Below are 20,151 nucleotides of genomic sequence, written 5' to 3'. Positions count from 1 at the left end.
TGTAGCTCCCTTCGGTGCGGCTTTATTAGCTCATATAGTGCCAGATTTGCCTCCCTGTGTAAGTTACTCGTGGAAGGCTGCGGTGAGGTCGGGGTCACGGCAACGGGAACCCTGCAGCTGACAGTTCAGTTACACGTGCATGGGAAGGAAAACGAGGTGTGCAAAATGAGCCCTTTCCCCTCTTAGTACAGAACACGGCAGAATAGTAGTGGAACAACGCGGTCAAATGGCGAAAAGGGGAAGTAATGGCCGAAAAATAATCCTCTTAGGACTGCATGCACTCTCTGCCGGCGGCGGGCAGCACAGATGCACCTAGAGCGTTTGACGATAGTTGCGGCCTTGCGGAGGCCCAGGCGAAGGCCGTATTTGACTTGAAGAAATGTGGATCCTTTAGCCAAAGCGTGAACAGTTCCAAAAGAAGTTCCTGGAAAAAACCATTTGCCCAAGCCCCACTGTGGGAGACCGCCATGCTGCGCACATACGTCGACGCGTACATTGCGCCGCTCATTGTTCCGGCACGAGTATCGAGACGTGCATGTAGCCAGACACGCATGCAGTGCCCAGCCATTCATTCACTGTCTTCATTTCGACGGCATCAGTCGCCAACCGCTGGGAAGCGTCATATGCCCAACTCCTTAAAGCACCTGATTTTCCTGCCGATTGCTGCGTTTCATGCACTCAAAGGTGCATTCCGCCTTCTCTCTCTTTACAGCATCGCGTAGGATATCCTCGCCGTCATCTGCGAGGCCCTCAACGGGGGAACTGCCTTCTGTGCAACAACGCTCGCACGCTTGCCTATGGCACTCGTCATTTCCCTGGTGAGACATAGGGTGTTTATTGTTATGCACAATTCGTGCTGTTTCTAGACTGACCTTTTCACAGTGAGATAATGCGCTACCCTGGTCCGAGAGGCATGCGCTAACTCGTGCCACGAAAGCTTTTTCTAGTCGAGCGGTCAATGCGTCGTTTCGGCGGCAGTTCCTTTCGCATTGTGCCCATGCTGATCTCGGGAGTAGGCTGGTATTGTAGTTGCAACATTCGGAGCAGAAATCCTGGGCGCAAGCAATTTGGCGGAACGCCGGGTGCTTCTCAAACATCCGTTGGCACTCGTCCCGTCGTTGGAGAATGTGAACGTTTGCTGTGCACGGCTGCCTGCGAAAACAAGTGTGGCTCATCAGGAACAGGTTCAGTTTTCGTCTGGTTTGGCTCACCATGCCTTAGTCACAGAGACGGTTGTGAACAAGCTTGCTGCTGGTGTGACACTCTCTAGTTTGTATGGTGCCAGCTGTATAGAGTCGAAGGCCACGCCCCCGCAATTGTAGGCGGAGAAGCCGACCAGTCCATCACGGGTTTGGCCGCCTAGTAAATCCTCAGCTGCGAGGTGCTTGGTACTGCCACCAGGCTCCTCAAGGTGCACATACACAGTCGATCCCTCGAAGTTAATCTCCAAGCGGTGCCAGGCGTTCAGGGACATGGACGCTGGAGTGCGGGCTACTGTTCGGGGGTGGCCGTTGGAGATTGCTCGGATCCGAAGTCTGCGACAGAGATGAACTTGCAAAATGCGCACCCCGTTGCAGTGAAGTGGCCTACTCGTTAGGAGCTAGCTCTGCCACTTGATACTCTTGTGGCGATACGAACCGGAAAATGCCTCCGACTATTCCCCCGGTGCACTGAGGGAAAAATTCGAATGCGAAGTATCCGTTTCTGCCTGCGTATCACAGCGGTTGCATGCATTAGTAACTCTGCGTCTGTATGATATCTCCTTACATGTCCGGTTTCCTTTAATGACCACATAGGTGCCAATTTCAGAAGGACCTCTGACGGCGTTAACTTGAGCTAGAACTTTGTTTCGACTTCCAACATTTGCCTAAAGTAAAAATTACTATCCCTCTAACCGTGGTTCTTCACAGCATCGCCCAGAAATACCTTGTATATCCACGAGCCGCTTGCGCCCGTTGCATCAGCCGCGTCGAGTTTCCGATACACCGAATTGGGATTGCCGTAGAAGGTATCTACAAATGTCGCGCATCGCGGTGGCGCGGGCGCGGGCGCTTTGGCGTGGGTGGCGCATTCTTTGGCTTTGATTTCGAGCCCCTCAAAGAACACACCCCCTTCCATGCCGGAAGAGAAGAACCCAACAGTACCAACCATAAAGCGCTCGTCCAGGACGCTGTGAATACGTTATATCAAAGCGGCACAAAAGCTGACGTCCCTGGCGGTTCATACCTGAAGACCTCAATTTCTGTCGAGCCTTCCTCCTCGACACACACACGTATCACTCCCTTGCTTGTTTCAGTGCGGACATTGAACCATTTCCCCTGAACGTAGCCACCGTCTTTACGTTCGGCAAGGATAGTAGGCACCGAGTCTTCGATGCGCAGCAACCGCTTGACTCGAGCTTTCTGGTTCATCCATAGCATATACATATTGTTGAAGTCTCTCATCTTGAAGGCTATTCCAACGCTACCAGATCCTACAGACTGCAACCGACATCGGCTTCAGGCTTCCAAATTGGGTCATGCGTTTTGTAGCTTCCTTACGTAAAACGATATGCGGATATCTGCGTCGTAGAAGCGGCGCCCGCGCAACATTGCGTATGTTCCCTCGGTGTCTGCGGTACCAACAATGCTTGTCGACTGGCCTACAGCTGCTCTCCTGCCCTGAATTGGAGAAGCAGAGTAGCCCCAGTTGCTGGGCCCATGCTTCGCCCGGACGCTGTCGAAGGTCTCGAAATAATCCTTGAACGCCATCGATCCTGGGTGAAGCTTGAAAGACTCGAATCCTGTCTGCTCCAGATGTTGCAGCTCAACGAGGTGCAGCTTCTGACCAAGCTGATCCAGTGTCTGAAACATTCCTCCGGATTCCTCGAGCAAGCGCGAAGCAAGACTTTCCGTGCCGAGGAACCTACGATGTATATATATATATATATATATATATATATGTACACATGTACATATGACGGCTGATTGCGAGGCACATGTAATAGTTTCTCACATTTCGAGGACCTGCGCGTTCTGGGATCGCTGGAACTTCTCTGAAGGCTTCAAATGCTTTCGTGCAATTCCGACAATCATTCCCGCTTCTTCTTTAGCCTCCATAAATATCTCGGGATCCACGTTATGCATTCGGTCTGAGGCGACTAGCTAAAAAGGGTGTTGATTGCACACTCATATGTATTGATCGTACCGATGAGCTGAATGGTCTGTTGGAGCGCATCTTGAATGTCAGCCTCTACCCCCATCTCAGAGGCGAGCGGCATAGTTGCGGTGTCATTTTCGGTTGCAGCCTCTAAGAACGAGGTGGCAGGGTAACTGGTGACTTCCTCTTCAAATGCAAAAGCGGGACACTCCTGTGTGACCGGTGCTACTGGTGGGCCTGTGTTCCTTACACGGGAAAGAGTAGTGCTAACCTTAAAGATGGTGCCAAGACGAATACTCACAATGGCCCTTGCGCCCGGAGACTTCTCGAGCGCAGATGATACGATCCCATTCTGCACCGACCCCTCATATGAGGCCCGCGGAGACTCGATAGACACGTTCACAACACCGCCGGACTTGATGAGGCCCGCGTGGATGGCCGCTCTGCAAATGGAGCTCGTTGCTGCGTATACGCCGTCCGATCCGTAAACGGGCAAGCTGGCATCATCAGCACACCCCTCAGGGCATTCTACGACAACGTTCGTCTGGAACGACGTACTTTTATGTTGCTCAGGTGTCGGCCTGTTATACTGAACACTAGGCATACGTTTGCGATGCCTTTGAAGGCCTCGTGTCCTTCAGCGGTTGTCTCGCAGTCGATATCAACATTAGGCCTGAAACGGGTACCCTGCAGACGCACTAGCCACATTTTGCGCAAGAAAAGCTTACGCAGATCTCTCGCCTTCAGTGGTGTTGACCGAGCAGACCAACGCCACCACGGGAGCCGACGCAAGGTCGAAGAACGATGTTTTATCGCCATTGAGCCCCAGCCCTGAAGTCTTTTGAATTTGGAGCAGCGAGGCAAGTCAGAAGGGAGTGCCATCCACCTGCGGTATCCAAGTTCACCGACGACGATTCCGGTTCGGCTTGCGACAGCACGAAAGACGTCATGTCTGTAACTCCATCATTCAAGTCCTGGAAGGTGGCACATTAAGCTTGAGTTCGCGCATGGCAGAAGAGGTTGCGAACCCTATATTCGCCGGTGCAAGCTCCATCAAGGCAACTGTAGTCATACGCCAAAGGAACAGCCCCTTTCTCTTTCAGGGCAAATCCTGATAGCAACAATATGATTTCTCATTGATGCCGCGAACGGGAAACGCATCATTGTTACCCATCTGATAAAGCGCTGATAAAATGCTTTTAAAATGCTGCGGACTTTTGGGTACCATCGGTTCCAGCCCAACTTGGGCGCATCCTTTCCGAATGTCATCGAGTGTTACAACAGTATCCAGAGTGGCGTCGGGCTTCCGAGGTGGCGTGCCATTCCAAATGTAGATCGAAGTTCCTGTCGTCATGTCGCAGTACACTCGAAGTGGACCCGTAGCACATTTGGGCATGATCCTAGGGAACAGCCTTACATGGCCCGCTCGTATGTGTCGTGGTGACCGACATTACCAGTAAAAGCCAGAAACAGCTGTGGAGTCTGATGTTTTTATCGAGTAGCAATCGTCCGCCGGTGAAGACGCTGAATCGCCTGAAGGAAAGTGCGATTTTCAAAGTACAAGTACTGGGGGAGCCTATTGACTGACCCGCTTTCATGCCTGACAGAACATTCTTCCGGAGCCGTTCGGCTCCAGCGGCAGACTTGAACTCTCCGAAAATTTTTCCAGCCCGCTCAGCAGCTCTCTTCATCCTCTCAGCGAACTGGAGTTTATCGCTCCGACATGCTTCCATATCAGGGAAAAGAGCCTCAAGTTCTTTTGCTTTCGAATTTAAAGCTTTTTGTCGGAGCAGAACACCGCTTTCCATTGAGGTGATTTTATCAGCCAAAGAGGGGTTGAAGCTCGTCACATATTCTACAAAGTACTTGTCTCGCGCGTCATCTGAATTAGCTGCCTCGGCGCACGGAGCCACAGCTGAGCCGAGACGGTTCGCGTATACGTGAACCTCGTAGATGCCGTAGAATAAATTCTCATCACTCTTGCCCAGCCGTGGATGTGGCTTGAGCATGCGGATTTCGATGAACTGGGCCAGAGCTCCATGCAGTTCATCGAGCGAATCAACCGAGGGGTTCGCGGGGGTTGCAGCTTGTTGTCTGGGATAAGAATCCAGTACGGCTTATAATATTTCTGGATCAGTGACTTACACGTAAGACTTCCCATCGGGGCTTGTGTAGATTTCGTACGAGAGTGCGGGGTATTCCCATTGGATTCGTATGCTGACCACCTTGCTGGGCTTCCCTACATGAGCAGCGGTTGCGTATGAGTTAAACGACACCGTGAAACTCATCGTATGTTTGTCTGCACCTTACCGAGATCGACTGTTAGAGAAACGGTCTGCCCTTCGGCCTCCACCGGACTGGAACGCCAGGACGTATTTGTGTCTTTGTCGATTGCTTTACCCGCGCCATGGGCTTCATCGGCACTGTTGGAGCTGGTGGCGGTAGCGCCGCCGCTCGTTGTTATGTCGCCAACTCCAGCCGAAGCACCATTGACATTCTTCTGCGTCATACACCAGGCACCAGCTCGCTGCAAGCGCAGCTGCGAGTTGCCTTCAAATGCCCACGAGGATCGCCCGTCACCTTCCTCCATAGCCCGGAGACAGTCTGCCAAGACAACTTTGCCTCCGTCTGCCGATTGGCATTATCATACACTCTTGAAAACCGCAATCTTCTCTTGCGGGTATGCTCACTTTCTGTGCTTCCATCTTCCAGTGTGATACATTTCGGTGGTTTGGTTCTGGCGCCCACTAATTGCATCTGAGGTGTGCTGTACCAGAGCTCCTGCGAATGTCTAGGTTGATGTCCGGTTCAGCACAACGGGAAACACACTGTTGGGGATACCCTTCCATCTCCTGCAGCTAGAGCGGAGGCGCAAGAATCAAGGACTATGGAGGATCCTTCCGAGTGGAACTTGCCCGCCTCGACCTGCTCACCACAAAGTGGTGAACTACGGGACATGCCCTTCGATTCACATTCATACTTGCAGGCACATTTCCCCGGCCGGGCTTGTAATGCCTCCAATGATCATCATCAAAGGCTCCCCTGACCCCAAGGGTCTGGCTTCGTTTATGCCATAGAAGCCGTGAATTTGCCTGCGCATTCCAATAACGACGACCTTTGCGTCCTCGTCTTTGGGGAAGAGGATATCTTCATCATAGGCAGCTGGCCACCAAACGCTCGTACTGAATACCGATACTACACACCGTTTTGTCTTCGCTAACCTTCTGAGCTTGATGCTGCTCTCCAAGGTAAGGCCACGTGATAGTCAACACCGTTGGGCGAAACAGTTACTTGAACTTCCTGAAAGGTGGCACCGCGTACACTGTGGTACAGTCCCGCCTGGACATGAAGAATCCATTACCCCTGGAGCATATTGCCATCTGACGCGGATCCCTTTCAGCTTTCCCGACGTCGCCAGGTAGCCAGACCAAGTCACTGCATGACATATCGGGATATCGCACTTTTTTCTTACGCCGGCCGATTTGTTTTTTGCTTACCCGTTTCGTCGTCTGTGAGGCCACCGCTACTGCTCCAGTAACCCGTGCCTGGCTGGATCGCACGGTGCGCATCAAACTCGGGACCTTCAGTTGAAGTCGCCGAGCAGTCATTGAACACATAAAAGTCAGACGCATCATGCTGGGCAGAGCAACAAACCCCGCAACAAAGAAGCGCCAGGAGACAAAACCAGTGATTACGCATCATTGGTGTTCAGTCTCACGAGGCGGAAAGGGGAAACCCTTTCAAAACCCAGTTCCAACTCTGTGGTGATCCGGGGAAGTCGTGAATGGTAGATATCTCTTCAAAAACGCGGTATCCGTACATGGAAGAAGGGCATCCACGTGTTTTCCTGGTGTATGTACACTCGGTGCTAGCTGATCACTTTGAACATTTCGTACATCTAGATAGTTCTAGAGGAAGGAATATTCTTGGACTAAACGCTGTCCGGTGCATACGGCGTTTCTATGAAAACCGTATGCCTGAGAGGTTGTACCGTACACCGATCACATCGTTCGATTGAAACGGATGCACTCCCTCACGAGCTGCTTCTATCCCCGCCTCTGAATCAATCACGATCAAAGCTGACTTTACGTGGCACTCGGTGAGGGACACTGGTGAGGCGTGAGCGAGTAGAAGCGCTGTTAGAAAAGAACTCGGAACCATTCCGTAGCCATCCACCATACGGGCTACGCGTCGAACGTGCGCCGTCTGAAATCCTGATCAGCCGGAACCTCCGGTTTGCTTCATGCCGCATTTCACCCACTCCTGCATCGGCTGGCTAAGTTCCATGAGAAAATTCCGCGAATTAGCCTTTGACTACGCAGTTGCTCGACATGTGCAACGTGGACGGACGTTGTGGATGTCGCGCGCCTAAGCATGGCCGAAACCTCCCCCCATTCAACTTTCAACGTGATACCTGAAGTTCCACGGTATCTATGAGGGCACCAGGTGAATCGGTGTTTTACTAACAGGGACCTGTGTCTTGGCTAAGCTCGCGTGCCATTATTGTATATGGTGGCTCTTCTCGCTTACTCCTTGAAACACACCCCGGTGCGTCTGTTACTACTGCGATGACATGAAAGTTAATTCAGCACATGGTCAGCTGAGGCAGACTCTCCAGAGTTCCCGTCATACGAGTTATGGTTGATCAGTAGGACATATGCACGGAAAATATTTAATTCAGGTAGACCATTCCCGTAAACTAAGCGGCACATCGACTGTGGACAACAGTCAAGACTTATTAAAATGACGACTGCTAAAAAACGCCACCATCATCTGCATCTTCTAAATGGTCATCCAGATCTTCATCCGCGTAATAGTCGTGCGCATAATCATCTCCGCCAAAGTCCTCAAGCTCCTCCGCGGGAAACAGCTCGTCTGCGAAGCAGAAAAATCAGCAACAGCGGTCGACCACAACACGTACATGCTACCACAACACATAAACTGTAGTTTAGCTGCAAACATGATTATTTAGCAGAAGCACCTGTGAGCAGCATGAGCAGACTACCCTGTTGCTGAAAGACAGCGCGAGTAACATAGTCGTACCTTCGTTCTTTTCCTCAGCGCCTGTGTTCCTTTGTTTGTCGTCAGCACCCTTGCTTTCGCTTTCCTTCTGTTCCATCTCCTTCAGGCGCTGTCGGCGTGAGTCTGCAGCGCATGCTCTGCCCGAGCCGCGGGTTGGACGCAACAGTTTTGACTGGAGAAGCTCGGCAGGAAAGTAGTCCTTTCGGCAGTGCGACACAGTTGCGTCCTTTCGAAGCTCGAGGTCATAAACCTGATTCTGACTCCTGTTAGAATACCGCGCAACTTCCGGCTTAGGTGGGCGATCAGCAATATAAAATTCAGAGCTCCGCCAGTAGTTCGTCAGTAACCGATGAATCAGCACGAGACATCCCATGCTCGGGTCAAGGGGGACTGCACGCTGAAGTTCTGGATTCGGCGGGTACAGCGGAGCTTCTTCAATCACCGGACCTGGACGAAACATCAATAACAATACCCAAACGAAACCAATGGATTCACGTGACTCCGTCAGCAACTGCAAGAAACTACCGTAACTAGCGGCAAGGCTCTAAGCTGCCAACGTACCTCGGCGTTCTGTGCCATCACGAACCCACGGTCTCCGGTCTCCGGCAGAACCTCCTCCCCTGCCGCCCCGGCCTCCTCTCATCCTGAGCAGAACTTCAAGGTAAAATGAAGCACCGCATCATGCACCGTGTAGGCCTTCGCCAATCCCGTCCTCCTGCAATTAGTATCCCGCCTGATTTCTATGCTGCGAACGACGACCAGAGAATTCGGCCAGTTGACGAGCCGTGTGAGCAGTGCTACCGAGCAACATCCATACATACGTCACTCCCGTGGGTTGGCGCCGCTAACAGCAAACCAGGAACTCACTCAGTGTGCCGAATCAAGTGGCTTTACTGGACCTCGTCCGTGCTGCAGCGTGCAGGGCCATCTCGATGCTGCATGAATTCCGCATGCACAAGAGGGCACCATTTAGCCCTGCATGCATACGCGGCGGAACCCTCGGTGGTCATGAAGCGTTTGCTCAGTTCTATTGAACTTGACCTGACTCCAATTATTCTGTTCCTCACCTTGGTGCACATATGCCAATGTATCGATGCCGAAGAAACCTGTGTCCAACGAAGGGGGGAAAGATGGAGGGCCTCGGGGAGTGGGGGCAAAGCAATCCCCGGCCACCAAGACGATAAGGAATATGACTAAAGGGCGTCATGTGTCAGCGAATGTTCAGGTGAAAACCAGCAGGAACGACCCGTCATCTGCTGGTGATGTTCGGCGTCCCACGATGAAACAACTTGTTGAGAAATATATGGAGAACAAGTTCCTGTCCAAGTTTGCTCCTCAGCGAGAGAAAACTACGCGGATCCGTTGTACCAAGAACCAGCAGCACGAGCGTCATCGCCAACACCTCAAAATAAAACAGAGAAGGCCTGGCACTCCTGGTGCACAGGCAAAATCCGCAGAGGCAACTGCTGGCAGCGGGCCAAAAAAAAATGGGCGTTCTCCGGCAGACAGCCCTGGCCGCATCGACCGTCGACGCGCGCAGGCAGTCTGCACTGCCGTAAGACATGAAGAAGGGAAGAACCCCGTAGTCGCAAGCCGAATGTCCCCAAGCACCTACTGTAGTTCGGGGTGTTTCCGAGTGAGCGTTGTCAGCGTTGGATGCTGTAGCTGGAAGCCCACTGGAGGGCAGTGGCCTACGTTCTGCGTGAAAGGCGGCCTCTGCCACTGCGTGCTTAACTGTGCCGCCACAAATGCGTCCGCCCACTCATGTATGCAGCTTACGACAGTTGTTTCTGCTACACTATATGCAGTTTAGAGCAACCCGCCTTTGAATGACGTGCCCTCGTAAGAGATGAAGTGTGCGACTGTGATGCTGTCACAACAGGCCCTCGCCGAGCTGCGCTCCCTTTAAGACACTTTTCCAGGAAGCTGACAAAACGCCGTCGAGCTTGGTGTCACGAACCAAAAGGATGACCATATATGAGCATCCTCCGAGCGACGAGCTGCTCTTCGTCTTGCACACTATGCTTTGATCCTCGCGACTGGTCCGCGGCTTTTCGTAGGATGAATAAGATGAACCACCAGAAGAAAACGGCCTCCCTCCGGCTCGCGCGACTTGCTGAAGATATGGGGAAACCTCTTTCATTCAGGATACGCCCTTCATTTCCCTTCTATTCTGCCAGCAGCCAGAAAAGGGCAGAGAGGAGGAGGCGGACTTCTCGCATGCTGACTGCTGTCGACCCACTCTCATATTTCATGAGTGTTTCCAGTAATCCTGGAAACCTGTGGCTTTCGCCACCTGGTGGCATTTTTGCTTCGTTCTGGGTGCGCAGCCGTCCACTGTGTCTTTACCAGCTTGCTACTCTTCCTGCTGTAATTGTTGTCCAATTTTCTCTGCATTGCTTTGTCGCCGAGCTCCTTCACTGGTCACCGCAGATTTGCCGCGAGTGAACTTTTTATGAGCCTCCAGTGACTGTGGGAAGTATTGAACTGTCGATACGTTCTTTATGATAAGTTTCACGCCACATCACGAACCACAAATGTTTGGTGCAAGGCGAGACAGAAGACACGCGTTTGCTGCACTCACGCGCCGCCACAGCACCACGAGGACCGCCCCCCCAACATGCTGAGAAAGTGCAGATTCCGTCGAACCAGTATCTCTTCGTCCGCCTAGTTGCCAATCCCCCGCTCCAGCAGGCGGCTGATCGCGGCATTGACGTCGCCACCCGTCTCCTGCAGTGCCTGAATGTTGGCATCACGGTCAATGAAACCCATTTCTCTTAGGGACTCCAGCTGCGTAGCAAACCTGACGGAGGATTCAAAGCCGACCATTTCACACACACAACACACACGCATATACATTCGCCTCGTGAGTGGGTTCATTCAGTTCTGAGATGCAACAGACCAGGATAACTCTTCTCCTGCCACCGCGTTTACCCCCCATTTCAGTCAGTGGGAAGACCGCTTTGTAACATAAATATATATATTTAGATATATACATATAAATAGCTACATAGCATCTCTTCTGCCGACTCAGCCTCGCGGTTCGCAAGGGCGCACTCACCGTTCCTCCGGCGGCCTGGTATCTGTTGGGCTTCCGGACATGCTTCCAAAACTCCCCATGCTTCCGAAGCTGCCCATGAAGGGGTTGACCCCTGGCATGCCGCCGGGGGCTCCGCCACCCATCATGCCCATCATCTGATTCATGAGCTCGGGGTTCTGCTGGAGCATTTGCTGAGCTTGCTGCATCATCGCCACCAGATCGGGCTGCCCAGAAGCTCCCGCGCCCGGCATCCCTCCAAAGGGCGTGCCAAAGCCTGCGCCCGCTCCAGAGTTTGCAGTCTGACCCGCCCCCGTTCCTGCGCGATGCGCATGCACACACAGAAAAGATTATGGGAGGAGAAGGAGAGGCGGATGGGGACGCGATGCAGGAGGCGCGCAAATTGTCGTCCTGCGCGTCTTCTGAAGCGCCTTGGCTTCGGCCCACCGCCTCTCTACGGATTCCGAGTTCACAGTTTAGCAGCCGCAGTATACAGAGGACTAGCACGTGGCGTCGAGAGCACGCCATAATCAAAGCGATGTGTACGCGGAGAAACCCGTTCTGCGTTGGATGCGCTATAGCCGTGGAAGCGGAGACAATTGGAAGTGGAACGAATTGAAAATACTCGCCGCTTCGCAGTGTGGGTTTCCCGATCCTCGGCGCCGCGGCCTGCTTCTGTACTACGGAAGACATAATGGCCCTGTGGGCAAAAACTGGGAAAAGGTAAACAAGGAGAGGCAATTAAGAAATGCAAGCCTCCGCACCTGTCGTTGAGGCGTCTCCTTGGGCTGCACTTTGCTGCGCACGCTGCATATTCTGCATGGCCTGCTGCATTTGCATAGACGCCTGTCAAAGGAGAAAGCACACATTTCCAGTGCACATGATCAACAGAAAAGGACTTCACGCTGCTCACGGCACCTTCCAGGATCACTTTGCTGAATGAGCAAGCCGACAGTCCAGTGAACGCGAATGGAAAGGTGACTCATATCTTCCCCGCTTTGGTATGTTACAAAGCCCACGGCGGGAACGTTCAGTGGGAGGGGGGGGAGGGGAGGGGGGCAAAACAACACCCACGGCCCCACGCTCCGATGCACTCTACTTTCTGGCTTGAAACAGACCTGCATCATCTGAGGGTTGAGAAAAGTCCGCAGCAGCTCGGGATTGTCCAAGACGTTCTGCATCATCGGCTGGCACAAGTCGCAACAACACGCAACCGCCAATGTCATAGCCTCTAACCGAAACCGAACCGGGGAGCGGCGAGAGGGGGAGGAGCCTACCTCTCTTGCAAATTACTGGCGTTCGGGGCCTTGTGAACTACACAGCGGCTATGAACACCACTTGAAGGCTGCGAGCACCGCAGTCTGCGAAAATGCCACCACAGGGAAGCCTGTTCTCCTGACGCAAACACTGCAAATACGGAGTGGGGAGCGAAGCACCGACGCAACAGGCTTTTCACGTACCATCATGGGTCGTAGCATCGGGTTGCTTTCCATCATCGCTCGTAACATTTGGGGGTTCTGAGACAAGTTCTGCATGGTCTGTTGGAGGAGAGGACTCTGCATCAACTGCATAAGTGTATCCGGATTCATCCCCGGGGGCATGCCCGGCAGCCTTGCGGCTCCATCGTGCGAGCCTGGCATTGCGGCACCAGCTCCAGGCATGCCGCCTCCCAAGCCTGTCACAACACCACACAAACAACACGAAAGGAAGTAGAAAATGAAGACGGAGCTTGACGTCCAACGATCAGCTCCCAGGGAACAAGGACAAAGCCAGCTCGTTCAGTTGTCTCGATTCAGTGGATGCTTCCAAATCTGCTTCCCGCTTCGCTGCCTTTCCGAGGCACAGCGCAGACCAGCGAGCCACCGCAGCAGCCGATGGAAACGAATCTCTCGTAGGCGCGCCCTTCGCACGCACTCTCCAGGGGGTTTTGGGACAGCCCAGGCCTTCGCCGGTTTCTTTGCTAGCGAGGGCTTCTCACCTCCTTGCATGAACATCTGCAGGAACGGGTCAGCTGCCGGATTGGGAAGCGGCGGAGCGGCTGCAGCTGGTGTGGCATTCGCGTTGGGCGTCTGAGCAGCTGCAGGAACAAGCCGGGAAAACGGCATAGAGCAATCAAATGCCTCTCAATTTATATTTGGCAGCGGTGAATAGGAACAGTAGATGAGGCACAACTGTCGCTCTACATGCCGCGATGCACTCGTACCCGCCGAATCAGAACTCGGCTGAGGTGCCGCAGCGGACCCCGTTGTTGGTGCGTTGGTGGATGAGGCCGCAGTTGCAGCTGCGTTTTTCACCAAGTGGATGATATGGCCGTCTTGAACATCGTGCGTCGAAATTAAGTCGCCGTCCTTCAGAATCCTTCCTGGCAAGCAAACACATCCAGCATCCTGACGACATTAGCGAATCGAGTCTGCACGTCTCGCGAACTTCTCTGACGAGTGGCTTGTTGCTTTAAGCGTAGATTCCCGCAACGATAGAAATCCCGCGCCATACCCTTCCCCACAGTAACTGCGAAGAGAACGGAACAGGTGAGTTACACTTCTCCTATCCCCCCTCTCCTCCTCCTTATTACGGGTGCAGGACGCGTGTGCTGTTGCTCTTAGCGCTTCTCCGGAAACGCCTGGCTCACTGACCGACGATTGAGTGTGAAGAACGAAGGCAGCCTGGGACAGCACCCGTCCGCGGAATGTCCCGGGCTGCCTTATCAGCAATTCCACGAAACACGAGTGTAGTGGAATACGTCGATTGACAAGCAACAGACCTAGCTTAGCCGGACAAGGCCGCTCCCACTGGCGACAGCAGCCCGCGTGGGGCAAAGGGTAAACAACGAATGCTGCAATCGAAGAACGAGGCGCTGCTGCTCAGACCGTTTGCAGAAGTGGCGTGACGCTCTAACCTTTATAGATGAGACGCTGAGCCTGGACGGGGATCTCTGTTTTCTCGGAGCATTTTTCCTTGACCTGCTTAACAGTCCATTCCGGCTCCAGTTCGAGAACAAACTGGCTTCCCCCCGACACTTTGAACGTCACCTTGGCCGGCGGCATGATGATGAATGAATGAGGTAGGATGAATTGGGAGAGCTGACGGGGCAGCCTGACGGCTGATTGAATCACGGGTGATTCCACAAGAAACCGAGAAGGAATGTCCACGCAAAAAATCGGGCTCGCGTCACACCCGACTCAGTGACGATAACTAAAAAAGAAACCGACGAGCAGGAATTCTCTGCCTTCCGACAGCACTTTTTGCACGGTTACTGTAGAAACGACCGCCCCCGCAAAAAACGCAGGGAAAGAGTGCGGCAACAGCGCTCCAGACACAACACAACGCCTCGTCCTAGGGTCAAGAAACCGCTTGCTTTTCAAGAACTATTGGCGGACAGAGATACAAAGAGACTCCTGACATCCCGCAACAGGCGATGTAAGGAAGGGCTAATGAACATAAGAAGGGACACTGAAGTAACGCACCGTGAGAAAGAAAATCGCACGCCGGCTCCACCGTCTTGACAAAACCAGAGTGCTCTCAGGCTGCTGCACAGTTGCGGCGCGTCGGGCAGTCGGTCTCACACCGATCAAATCTACCTAGCAGGCCACACTGTCTCTCGTAAAGACCCAGCCAAAAGACAGGAAATACCCGGAACCAGCCGACAATGGTGCAGGACTCATGGATGTGTTAACAGGAGTTACGGAAATACACGGTAGAAGACCTCCTTGATTCGCCAGAGTCGGTTACTCACCCGGCTTCTTGATATCCTCGTGTATAGGTCCTCACCATCCTGTCTCCAAGCGCTCCAGATGCAGGGGGCCGAGCACGATAGCAAGCCGAACCACAAGCGTTTCCGGCATTCACAGTCTTCTGAATCGGACGTTTTCTCGCGCAGCCTTCTTTACGCGTGTCAGTCAGAGACAGGTGCGAGTTGCGACCGGGGGCAGCCCATAAATCTGCACGAGTGTGTTCAGGAACGAGACAAACGCGGCATAGAACCGCATGTCTGGCATGCTATCACATTAAGACTGCTCCGCGAAATGCACGGTTGGCTCGTTCTGCCAAGCGACGCCCAGCGGGCATCTCGATAGCGACGTAGCCTCCCAGCATACATATTTGCGCGGACGGCTAAAAACAAGACATAGAAGGTATTCAATCTCTCAGGAGTGTGCGTGAAATCGAGCTGTGAGAGTCGACCACCTGTTGTGTCGGATCTGAACCGTGCCACGCCTCATTTCGCAATACTCCATCCAGCGAATCGAGGACTCGTCGGCAAGGAAGAATCCCCCTGCTTTTCGCTCCTGCGGCTGTCAATGGCACGCGACCTTTTTGCCTTCCTACGATTCTGTTTGCCTTAATCGACCCTTCTGTCCATTCCTCCTCCAAAACAATGGCTTCCTCCGAGTCAAATGAACCCTTTGTTGGGCTTGACCTCCGGCCGCTCCCACATTTAGTGCTCGAAGATATCAATGTAGCTATCGACATCATTGACGTCGTCAAAATTGCTTGCCAAGCCAGCAAAGCTGTCTTGGACGTGTACAACTTATCAAGCCACGAATGGAGCATCGAATTCAAGGACGGCAAGGAGCCTCTGACAAAAGCTGACTTGCAAGCGAACCAGGTGCGTGCCAGAGTCCAAGATTTTTTAGTGCCATATACAGGGAAGCCCCATACGATTCGTATTTGTGGTTCACACCGAGTATTGGTTAGTGCGAGTCCACTGTAGGAGCTTTACTTCATGCGCTGGGTGTGACCAACTTCGAAAAACGCGCTCAAGGTGACTGACGGCTTGTTTGTTGTCTTACGTAGGTCATCTGTGCGGGCCTGACACAGTTGTACGGGACTGCCATTCCAGTTATCAGCGAGGAAAACAAAAACGCGTGCTGGAAGGAAAGAAGCCAATATACGTATTTCTGGATTATTGACCCCCTTGACGGTACAAAAGAGTTTATCAAACGTAAGGCCCACGAACGAGTTTCTGAGCTCCAGTCAGTGATACAGAGGTCCCCATGCACGTGGCAGGCGTGTGCGGCTGTCACAGCGTTAGTCACTTGTTGACGTGGAAACTCAAAGCATGACCATGCGTTTCCTTGTTGTAGGCAACGGGCAGTTTACGGTCAATGTAGGCTTGTGCCGAGGAAGCGAACCGATTCTCGGAGTCGTCACAGTTCCCACTCAAGGCGACGTGTTTCTTGGTGCGGCGGGCGTGGGATCTTTCAAACTGGTGAGAGCAGGGACAGGGTTGCTCCGATATGCCGCACAATTCGCCAGCTGGTCGCCAGCGAGGCCTGCCCCAACGGCTCCGCCGTGCCTCTGCCAATATTTACCCAGAAGGGTCGCTACTCTCACCGTACAACAAAAGGTGTTAAGCAGGGGTGGAAGTCAACGCGCAACAGTCCTCGTCGTACAAAGAAAGTGGCTAGTATTTATGTCTCGAATTTGCAGGTGCCGGGAAAACCTCGTCAGAGTCTCCAGACCGCGTCCTTCTCAGCAGCGGATCCTGAGCTCAGAGTTGTGGCATCATCATCGCACAACTCCCCAGACACTCTTGCCTTCATTGAAAAACTGACTCAGCCGCGAGTTGTCCAGTACGGGTGAGTGGAGTATGGCTTCCCTTCTCCAAACAGATGGTGTGCGAGAGCAGACTAACCTTTCCGGGTAGACTCTAAGCTTTCTCAGCGCCGCTGCTTTGCTGTCGGTTGGTGGCGTTTGGCTGTTCGCAGATCGTCCCTGAAGATCTTGATGCTCGCGGACGGGCAGGCGGACCTGTACCCCCGTTTCGCATTGTGCAGTGAGTGGGATACCTGCGCTGCTCACGCGGTCTTATTATTCGCCGGCGGCGAAATTTATCAAGTAAGTGCCGGCAACTGGGGCACATGCACCCGAGTGACGGTGCTGGAGGCTGCAACCACGCTGGTGTGACCCCCGTGGCGTGTCTGCGATTCTCAGGTTCAAAAGGACGCCAATGGAATGTACGTGTCGAGAGAGACTCTCCGATACCACAAGGAGAGTCTCTTGAATCCGTTTTTCGTTGCACTGAGAAATAAGGATGCCAGCAGTTCTCTCTTCTCCCTCTGCGGGAGAGAGCGATCAATAGAAGAGGGCAAGGCAGCGGCTGTCTCAGCGTCAGCTTGAAATACATGATTTCCGTGGCGTCATTGCCATACTGGGTCCATGCGGTGTTTTAGCGTTGGCAATTCGCTAATGCCAACTATACAGGTGATGTTGCCGCTGTATCCGGAAAAGCAGTTTGCAAAAGGCGGGGATTCACCACGCCTGACAAGGAAGGCATTTGCGCACAGTGATTGTGCTTCGCGGAGGCATTGCTTTCCCCCCCCATTGCTTCCGGCTTTCTGCGGAAGGTTCGATGTCAAAGGTGAAAATGCGCACCATCTGTTGTTGACACGCGCCTCTTGGAGTTCATCGTGAGTGACTTTGATATTTTGAGCTCGTGTCGGTGCGCGCACCCGACCTCTGGCTTTGTTGGGGCAGGACGAAGATATCACTCCCAGTTGTTGGTTGTTCAACGGAAGACTTTGTGTGACGCTCCATTGAGTATTTCTTGTTGCAGCGGGAGACCCGTACTCATGCGGGCATCAGCGCAACTCCACTGAACCGTCATTCGCTCATTAGACTCTTTTCTTTCATCGAATCTGCCAAGCACTCCTTCCTTCGCATGAAGCTGGGACACCACGATTACGCTGCAGTTTGAACTGACTGTCATCATCCGGCTAACTCCGCTTACTTGGGAGTCCCGTGAGAGTCTATAGTTGTGAGGCCTGCTCACTTATTCTTGCGTCCCACGAGCCTCGTAGCTAGCTCAAGCGACGATTCTGGTGCAAATACACTACAAACTATACCACATTTCTCCTATTATTTTCCCAGAGCAACAAAAAAGCATCTACGCGTTAGTACAGAGAAGGCGGTCGCCCACCAACACGTCTTTTTCAGCGCAGAGATGCACAAAAGGGCCAGGATTGTGCGAACAGCTGAAGACCGTGTGTCTTGTCGACCTGGGATTTCGCTGGTTTCGCTGTTGTCTCCTGTGGGACAGCTTTGTCCGGACGCCGTGACGGCATGCATCGACGCCTGTGACTTTTCGCCGCTTGTGATTTTGGTTTTACATGACAGCATGCATGTCCCCAAGATATTTTTATTGACCCCGAACTTTCGCACACGATGCTGATTTGTAGATCATTTAAAGGCCTTTTCATACGCTTTGACCTCGTCTGTACGCGCACGAGCTGCTTGATGGCGTGAGCAGCCAGAGCGTTACAGCAGCTCGATCGCGTTTTGCGGAGCGCGTTTTTGCTCATCTTGAGCCATCACCACAGTCCAGAGGTTTATGCTCCTTTGCCAAATCCTTTCGGCAAAATGGTCTCTTTCACGTGTGAACAGTGCCAGGAGGTACTGAAGAAAAACGCGGTCGCAAAGCATTATCAGGGCAGATGCAGGGGGGCCAACGCCTTCACTTGCATCGACTGTTACAAGACGTTTGATCGGCAAACGATTGTTGGTCATACGAGCTGCACCACAGGTGAGACAGGGCAGCTTGATCCAAACGCCGTGCTTGATCTGCTTTTCCTGCCTTGACCGATTGTGAACTGGCCTCGTGTTTTGCTCGGTGCTGATGGGCACGCGCGTGCTGGAATGCCCCGCGAGGCGACACTTTTCTGCATCTCTGTTGCGGCTGGTGCACAGAGGAAGACAAGTGGCACGGCCAGTACGCCAAATCGCGAAAAAGGCACGGAGGAGCTCCGCAAGCGCCGCACGCCGGCCAACGCGAATCGGCCCAGAAGAAACAGAAGGTCGCCGCAGATGGCAACGGTGTTGGGCGCCAGCAAAAAGACAAGGCTGCCCCTCTGGGTGCCATGGAAGTCAATGGCAGTGCTGCTCAGTGGCAGGGAAACTGGAAGTCAACTGTTGAACATATTTTGACCAATCAACCTGGGCACTCGATGGCGTGGAAGCCCCTCGCCGATAAGGTAAGCGCCTGCATGCTTGCAAGTGGTGCCTACTGGTTCAGCTCAGTGTGCTCCTGGGCCCCTCACCTGCATTATCCTGCCTGATTTCGCCCCACCGCCTCGAACCAAATGGTTTCCGGTTCGCCTGCGCACCACTTCTTTGAGCAGTGACTGGCTTTCTGTTTGCTGTGTTGGCTACGTTTGCTTGCTTGCAGGCCGTGGATTTGTACCTCTCTGCAAACAAGCAGAAAGGCGGGAAAGGCCATTTAGAGGACGTAGAGGCCCTTATCAACGAGTGCCTTGCGGCGGTGAGTAAATCTTCTCGTTCGTCTGGACGGGTCACGTTGCTGTCTTGTTTTTCATGGCGGCTGCCTTTTTGCCGCGCCAGAATTCACAAGTAGGCGTTTTCCAGCATGGCCCGACGCCAACGCTTTCATCTGGTAACAGGCTTCTCAATTCCACGTCGTCCCTCCGACTGTGTGTGTATTCGACGGGCTGTTTTCAGGTACCAGAGGATTTCGTCAATGACAAGGATGAATTTGTGCGACTCGTCTCCGCCTAACTCTACTGATCTTTCTTCGGGTGTGGCGTGCCCAATTCTCCTGACTTATCTCACATACTGTGCTTTTCTCTTTGCTGCAAATGCTGGTCAAATGCCCTGCTAGGGTTGGCACTGCTTGCTTGTATGTGAAGACCTATATTTGAAACGAGATCTGCGTTCTTATGAACTCGTCCTATTTCAGCATACTGATGTTCCAACGATCTTGTTGCAAGGCAGTGGTACCATGCAAAACTCCCACTGCTCCGAGTGCCTTGAGCATTTTTCGAAATATTGGGACTAGTTGGGCATCAGCCGTTGGAGGCGCAGAGTCATGCTTTCTCTAATTACCTCCCCCAGTTCCATAGAGAATGCACATTTATTGTAGCACAGAAATACTAGGGCGTCCTGTATCACACTGTCGCTGTTCGTCGCTTCAAGTGTAGCCGTCGGCGCCGCGACTGAGCACG

General features: G+C 53.0%; 5 protein-coding genes across 5 annotated transcripts; 2 read left to right on the top strand and 3 right to left on the bottom strand.

The window, feature by feature from the left end:
• Positions 1 to 635: 635 nt before the first annotated feature.
• On the bottom strand, positions 636 to 6,837 carry BESB_055610 (F5/8 type C domain-containing protein; the record flags this gene model as incomplete). The annotated part of the gene is made up of 25 exons (XM_029363996.1): positions 636 to 867; positions 1,212 to 1,535; positions 1,591 to 1,708; positions 1,768 to 1,867; positions 1,927 to 2,170; positions 2,227 to 2,480; positions 2,541 to 2,904; positions 2,995 to 3,130; positions 3,187 to 3,349; positions 3,410 to 3,682; positions 3,745 to 3,811; positions 3,867 to 3,969; positions 4,025 to 4,112; positions 4,167 to 4,249; positions 4,309 to 4,538; positions 4,593 to 4,671; positions 4,727 to 5,232; positions 5,284 to 5,372; positions 5,444 to 5,766; positions 5,829 to 5,919; positions 5,980 to 6,063; positions 6,119 to 6,300; positions 6,360 to 6,438; positions 6,500 to 6,573; positions 6,636 to 6,837. The coding sequence occupies 25 exons, from the start codon at positions 6,835 to 6,837 to the stop codon at positions 636 to 638; spliced, it is 4,488 nt and encodes a 1,495-aa protein (XP_029219919.1).
• Positions 6,838 to 7,891: 1,054 nt separating this feature from the next.
• Positions 7,892 to 8,803, bottom strand: BESB_055600 (uncharacterized protein; the record flags this gene model as incomplete). Its single annotated transcript, XM_029363995.1, has 3 exons — positions 7,892 to 8,013; positions 8,182 to 8,607; positions 8,722 to 8,803. The coding sequence occupies 3 exons, from the start codon at positions 8,801 to 8,803 to the stop codon at positions 7,892 to 7,894; spliced, it is 630 nt and encodes a 209-aa protein (XP_029219918.1).
• Positions 8,804 to 10,827: 2,024 nt separating this feature from the next.
• On the bottom strand, positions 10,828 to 14,241 carry BESB_055590 (ubiquitin family protein; the record flags this gene model as incomplete). The annotated part of the gene is made up of 8 exons (XM_029363994.1): positions 10,828 to 10,963; positions 11,222 to 11,516; positions 11,962 to 12,043; positions 12,316 to 12,384; positions 12,658 to 12,872; positions 13,176 to 13,274; positions 13,401 to 13,559; positions 14,094 to 14,241. The coding sequence occupies 8 exons, from the start codon at positions 14,239 to 14,241 to the stop codon at positions 10,828 to 10,830; spliced, it is 1,203 nt and encodes a 400-aa protein (XP_029219917.1).
• A 1,328-nt stretch (positions 14,242 to 15,569) lies between these two features.
• Positions 15,570 to 17,314, top strand: BESB_055580 (3'(2'),5'-bisphosphate nucleotidase; the record flags this gene model as incomplete). Its single annotated transcript, XM_029363993.1, has 6 exons — positions 15,570 to 15,800; positions 15,989 to 16,136; positions 16,279 to 16,403; positions 16,625 to 16,773; positions 16,903 to 17,032; positions 17,129 to 17,314. The coding sequence occupies 6 exons, from the start codon at positions 15,570 to 15,572 to the stop codon at positions 17,312 to 17,314; spliced, it is 969 nt and encodes a 322-aa protein (XP_029219916.1).
• Positions 17,315 to 18,553: 1,239 nt separating this feature from the next.
• On the top strand, positions 18,554 to 19,705 carry BESB_055570 (LYAR-type C2HC zinc finger protein; the record flags this gene model as incomplete). The annotated part of the gene is made up of 4 exons (XM_029363992.1): positions 18,554 to 18,716; positions 18,881 to 19,164; positions 19,359 to 19,451; positions 19,649 to 19,705. The coding sequence occupies 4 exons, from the start codon at positions 18,554 to 18,556 to the stop codon at positions 19,703 to 19,705; spliced, it is 597 nt and encodes a 198-aa protein (XP_029219915.1).
• Positions 19,706 to 20,151: the final 446 nt, after the last annotated feature.

This window comes from Besnoitia besnoiti, chromosome IV (genome assembly GCF_002563875.1).
Source record: "Besnoitia besnoiti strain Bb-Ger1 chromosome IV, whole genome shotgun sequence".
Taxonomy (NCBI): domain Eukaryota; phylum Apicomplexa; class Conoidasida; order Eucoccidiorida; family Sarcocystidae; genus Besnoitia; species Besnoitia besnoiti.
The sequence above is the reverse complement of the archived record's forward strand: the minus strand, read 5'-3'. Positions and strand labels throughout refer to the sequence as shown.